This window comes from Triticum dicoccoides, chromosome 4A (assembly GCF_002162155.2).
Source record: "Triticum dicoccoides isolate Atlit2015 ecotype Zavitan chromosome 4A, WEW_v2.0, whole genome shotgun sequence".
NCBI classification, from domain to species: Eukaryota; Viridiplantae; Streptophyta; class Magnoliopsida; order Poales; family Poaceae; genus Triticum; species Triticum dicoccoides.
In genome coordinates this window covers 36408516-36414269 of record NC_041386.1, presented here as the reverse complement: position 1 = coordinate 36414269, position 5754 = coordinate 36408516, and the positions used below count along the sequence as shown (strand labels likewise).

General features: G+C 50.8%; 1 protein-coding gene across 1 annotated transcript; it reads left to right on the top strand.

Annotated features, from left to right (window-relative positions):
- The first annotated feature begins 589 nt into the window (after positions 1-589).
- On the top strand, positions 590-4649 carry LOC119284795 (CASP-like protein 2U2). The gene is made up of 3 exons (XM_037563956.1): positions 590-956; positions 2605-2737; positions 4086-4649. The coding sequence occupies exons 1-3, from the start codon at positions 712-714 to the stop codon at positions 4326-4328; spliced, it is 621 nt and encodes a 206-aa protein (XP_037419853.1). The 5' UTR covers positions 590-711; the 3' UTR covers positions 4329-4649.
- The last annotated feature ends 1105 nt before the right edge of the window (positions 4650-5754 follow it).

The following is a 5754-nucleotide window of genomic DNA, read 5'->3' as shown; positions in this document are numbered from 1 at the left end:
CGACGACATGGGCGACAACGTCAACGCTGGCGGTGCTGCTCCCGCTGCACCGTATGTGATTCTATCCTTCCTGTTCGAGATCGTGGTAGAATTCATGTTTCTAGTATGTGCCCTAGATGTGATCTGTTCATCTGCTATGCTAGTTCGCATGATTTTTAATCTCTGCTACTGTAGTCACGATTTATCTTCTATTTATTCGAATTAAATCTCGTAGTAATTTGCTCATATTTCCAACAAAAACAATGTTTATTTTTCGGTCGTTTGGATTTATTGGCTGTGTACATCATGTTATGCAGAGGGCCGGCATTTTTTAGATGTGGTTGTATAAATCAATTCAATGAGATGTCCTTTATAAAAAAACATGTAGTAAAGGCTCATAAGTTGTGGTTCTTCCAAAATTTACTCAGATGCAGAAATGACTAAAATGCACATATTCTCACTTAAGTCAAACCATACACACGTTTTGATTTGATCTCAACGATTAAATTCACATCCGGACGGCCCTCCAATGGCGCCGGGTTGGTGGAGTGCGCCTAGCCGAGACGCTGCACATTTACGCTCCTCTGCTTCATCTGTCTCTGCCCACTTTAAATACCTCCGCTCCCCGGCCCGTAGCGTAGTACGCATCAGCCCTCCCTTCCCTCGAGGCCTCAGTAGTTAGCCACTACTAGCCACTAAACACCAGCAGCAGGGAGGAATCAGAAGGCTGCCATGAGGCAAGGAGGGGGCGGAGGCGACGGGGTGAGCCCCGGCAATGTCCCGGTGTGCTACTACGGCGCGGGCGGGCGCGTGTCGGCCACCCTGGAGCGGCGGGTGCGCGCCGCCGAGGTGCTCCTGCGGTGCGCGGCGTGCGGCCTCGCCGTGCTGGCCGCCGCCCTCCTCGGCGCCGACCGCCAGTCCCGCACCTTCTTCTCCATCCAGAAGGTCGCCCGGTACACCGACATGCAGTCCCTCGTGTAAGCCCCTCCCTCCCTCCCCATCACCACACCACCTCATCTTAATTTCCTCGCCTGATTCCTCTCAGTTAGTAGCATGCAGTAGTAAATCAACCTGCTCTCTCTGCTTGCGGCCACTAAAAAAATGTCCACTCCAGCCTCCACCATCCACGGCCCACTGTCTCACCGGTCATGGCTAGTCACTGTCTCACAAGTCACGGCTCACTGTCTCGCCGAAGCTGTGTATCAGTGCAGCAGCTAGCAAGAAGAGGATCTTCTATGAAATTTCCTTTTTCCTTTTTGCGCGAAGTAGCCACTGCCCGGCCACTAGGTACGGCTGTTCACATTGCGGTGGCGTTCCAGCGATGCCATGTCGCGGAATCATTGTCCACTCGCCGTCGCCCATGGGATCGATCCACCGAGCCCATTGTTCTAGCTAAGATTCTTTTCACTACTGGTTTTCACACGACGAGCCTGTACCTTATTACCCTCTGGATGTTGAGTAACCCGGCCAATGTCCTGGTACCACTTCCGTTACGAGCAACGCATGCTCAGTTGTAGTAATCTTCCTGCCCCGCAGTTTTTTTCATAGAAATCTTCCTTAATTTGGCACACCCATCAGGGTTAGCCATTTTTTCGGCCGGGAAGCGATCAGGCTAATTAGCCACCACAGCAGCAGTTCAGCGCACAGTGCAGGAGTAGTAGTTTTCTTTTTCTTTTTGACTGCAGGAGTAGTTAGCGGAGCAACCACCGCGATAATTAGCCAGAGACGAGAGGCGACGTAGTACGTCGTCACGGAGGAAACAAAGCGCTTTAAAGGCCATTTTATCCCCCTGTCGGGGCCAACGGCCCATCCCCCATATGTGCCGGTGCCGCCGCGGCCTCCCCGCCTCGCTGCGTGGCCGCGCCGGGGAAGGCTCTGCCTGCCTGCATGCATGTAGACGGGCAGGCAGGCTCGGCCGTGAAACTCCATTGACAATCAATGGTGCGTACGTACCTACGTATGCTGGCCTGTCCCTTACCCTGATGGGATGGCATCGCAGCGGGAGCGAGGTGAAACGGGTAGCAGGTGGAGAACGACAAGTGTGAGCGTGCTCGCAGTAGCAGGCATCGTCGCACCCACCACGTGGTGCAGTGCTCAATGGTTACTTAGATCATTTATGGGGGCGCGTACGCTGACTGCATATAACCTACCTACCGGCGAGCACGGTTGAGGCACATCTACCATTTTACCGCATCTGAAAAAAACAGATTTTTACTGTGCTAATAATTCATCATGGTGTTCTTCTATCAGTGGAGAATTATCATTATTTTTTGTTGAAAACGCGAATGATACAGTGCTCCATGATCAGCGATTCGGGATGTTTGGCAGCCAATTTATGATCGGCATTGAAGCCATCAGATGTGTGTGTGCGTTTGCATCGCCCACTTGAAAAAATCTTCATTGTTTCTCTCCACATTTAACACCTCTCCACAAGCTAGCTAGCAGGACCATCCTCATGCAGTCAAGACTGGACCAACGAGTGCATAATGTGCCAAGTAGTAGTACAATTGAAAAGCTAACCCAGGCCATCAAGGCTGTAACATGTACAAGTAATTCTGTAGGCCAACATGAAGTACTACTCCACACAGTAGTAGTGGTGTGCTGATCACTTGGCTTTGGATGCAGGATCCTGGTGATAGCAAGCGGAATGGTTGCCTGTTACAGCCTGCTGCAGGGCGCGAGGTGCCTGGTGAGCATTATCAGGGGTGGCATCCTTCTCAACAGGCCCTTGGCATGGGCGATCTTCTCCTGTGATCAGGCAAGTTAATATAGTCGTTATTGTCGCCATCAGCTTTCCTTGTCATTTGTTTGCTTTCGTTGGCATACATACAACATGTTTGTCTCCTTGTTCGTCACTATCAGTGTGTGGCTTTCGGCTATCACGGGCGCATTTTAGGGGGGCATATGTTTGTCGCTCTTGACACTCAACAGAGGTCCTTCTGTGTGAAGAATGAGAGTATTAGACTATCACAAAATTCATGCATTTGCCAGATGTGTAAACTGCATGGATTTACTGACATAAGAACTTCTTTTCCTTTTTCTCTACAGCTAGAGAAAATGAAACTTAAAAACTTACTGTCCATAATACTGACCTTTACAGAGATAAAAGAGGGGAAAACTACTGCTTGAATTTTGCATTTATAGCATATGGGGCACTCCTCTCCTCTGATCCTAGAGATTATAGATTGGGCTATCGTCAGGTCACATCGATCTCGCCTAGCTGCCGCGGTACTGTTTGTATCAGAACTTGTCCGTACATCAGGTCACATATCACGATCAACACATAGCCACATTTTGGTATATTCCTTGCAAATTAATTGCCAAATCATTATGAGAAAAAACACACTTAATTAAGACCAGCAATATTTGTGGTTGGGTGAACAGTTTTTTTTTCCTATAAAGGGCGCTTTTATTAATTTATAAGTGTAGCATCCAGCTGGTACAAAGTACAAACCATGATGATCGACTCCCCTGCTTCTGCATAGCTAAGATGCGCACAGCCAAACGGTTGCTCGAACATACTCCATGCCAACGCAGGGCTGTTATGCATTCTGCAGTGACCCTTTACTTATGTCATTGTCATGGTTCCCCAAATATGTACTACTCACTATAGACATAGAGTAGTATTGATGGTGCAAGTATGAAATAACAAATAAGATGTTGCCAAATTGACAAAGGAATGGTCTCTCTCTCATGGTCAAATGCGAGCATGTGCATCTGCTGCCTGGATTCAGCAAGCCCCGGGATGGACAGTGCGTCCTGGTATTAGTTGGGGAGATCACGAGTTCGGAACCATCATAAACACCACATGGCTGGTATTAGTGTGATGCCAAGCCCTGGGCTGCTCAGTTGCCTATTCATTCTACCATTGAACTCCCCCAACAAGATCGTGGTACTCGTGCACTGTTCATTTGGAGTAACCTGTTTTCAGTCTGCTACTAGGACGACGACCAGCTTCACGAGCTCGACACGATTGCTTCTAGAACTGTACTGACTCGCACAAAAAAATACTAAGTCGCTGCCGTACTTATGATAAACTTTTATATTCTGTAAAGATAAATCTGTGAGTAAGTTTGAAAAATGTAAGATGTTGCTGCGTGCTGCAGGTGATGGCGTACGTGATAATCGGGGCGGTGGCGGTGGCGATGGAGGCGGCGCTGCTGGGGAAGACCGGGGAGGTGGAGTTCCAGTGGATGAAGACGTGCGAGCTGTACCAGCGGTTCTGCACGCAGGCGGGGGGCGGCGTCGCGTGCGCCGTCGCCGCCAGCGCCACCATGGTCGGGGTCGCCCTCGTCTCCGCCTTCAACCTCTTCCGCCTCTACGGCCACGGCAAGGGCAGCAGCAAGTGAACCCAAAGCCCTCGCTGCGTGCGTGCGTGCATGCATGCATGGCCGGCCTCTGTTAGGTTTTAACGACACCGAATCCGAATCCAGTCCGGGGAGAGAACCGTACGTACGTAGCAAATGTAGCTGCCGTCGCTCGTTTTTACTGTAGTTTGTTGGTGTTGACACGCATGGTGTCAGTCAGCGTTAGCCATAAGAAGAAGCTGTGGGAGACAAAAGCTAGACCGGTTTCTCTGTATATGATGTCAAGTGATCCACAAGGTGTTTGTAGACAGTAATAGTACTATGTGCGTAATAAAAGAGGAGCAAGAAAGCGATGTAGTGTCACTGTGGCCGGCCCGGTTTGATAAGAAAATAGGTAGTTTTCCGATTAAATTAATCCATGAATAAATCATGAGCATGACATTGACAGTATTGATAACACACTGGTTACGATCTAACAGAGCATGTACTACGCATATGGTAGAAACATCTACGCATATCGCTAGTACTGCTACAACAGAAAGAAACATGAGAGGGATAAACGATGTATACCCTTCAATCGGCCATGCGGCGGCGGTGGCGGCGGCAGTAGCCGCGGCATCCTCGGCGGCCTTCTTGTCGGCCTCGGCCTTCTCAGCGGCGGCACGGTCGGCGTCGGTCGACATGGTGATGACGAAGGTGATGTGGACGTAGATGAACAGAAGCGAGCAGTCGCGTAGTCGCTACCCAAAAACCTAATCGCCCCTCTCCCGTACAGGATCCGGAGAGGCGGGGTTTCGGAGGCCTGCTCTCCCGTCAACCGTGTATGCGGTGAACGGGACGGAGTCGCCGGCGGCAGCAGCAGCAGAGGAACGACGCGGGCGTGGAGGCGGAGATGCGTTCTATTTCGTGGCGGCTAGGGTTGGCAGCGCCCCACATATATATGTGCGGCTGCGCGTGGAGAGACGTGGGCTGAACCCACGTCCAAGTCGGTAGCCCACGATCCGACGTCTCAGATCGTGGCCCCACCTGTCAAAGACTCTCCGTTCCTGACCGGCAAAAAGAAGCGCATAGGAGTGAGCTCGGCTCGGCTCAATCCCGCAACCCGTGGCGTGGCGCGGCGTGACGAGGCGTGGCGTGGCGTGGCGAGGCGAGCGGAGGAGGAGGAGTGCGCGAGGGCCTCATCTCTTCTCAAGCTCCAATAGCATAAGGAAGAGAATCCCTTATAAACCACTCCAACTCTCCTTCCACTTTCGGGGTGGGACTAAACTTCCCACCACCTTGTCATGCCACCTACATGGGCCCTTAGAGATCAAATCTGAAATTGTCATATGGGCTCTAGGCCCATCTCATATTTCAACAATCCCCCACCAGATCTCAGGGGCCCAGTTTATCCTTTGTTCCAAACGTTGTTTTGATATACCAGCATCTCAGTGGAGACCGATTAAGGTTGAGCTCCACCTAGACCAAG

Coding starts and splice junctions, on each gene's coding strand:
- LOC119284795 (XM_037563956.1), top strand. CDS start 712: ATGAGGCAAGGAGGGGGCGGAGGCGACGGGGTGAGCCCCGGCAATGTC. Junction 957..2,604: donor ACCGACATGCAGTCCCTCGT/GTAAGCCCCTCC, acceptor CTTTGGATGCAG/GATCCTGGTGATAGCAAGCG. Junction 2,738..4,085: donor CGATCTTCTCCTGTGATCAG/GCAAGTTAATAT, acceptor TGCGTGCTGCAG/GTGATGGCGTACGTGATAAT.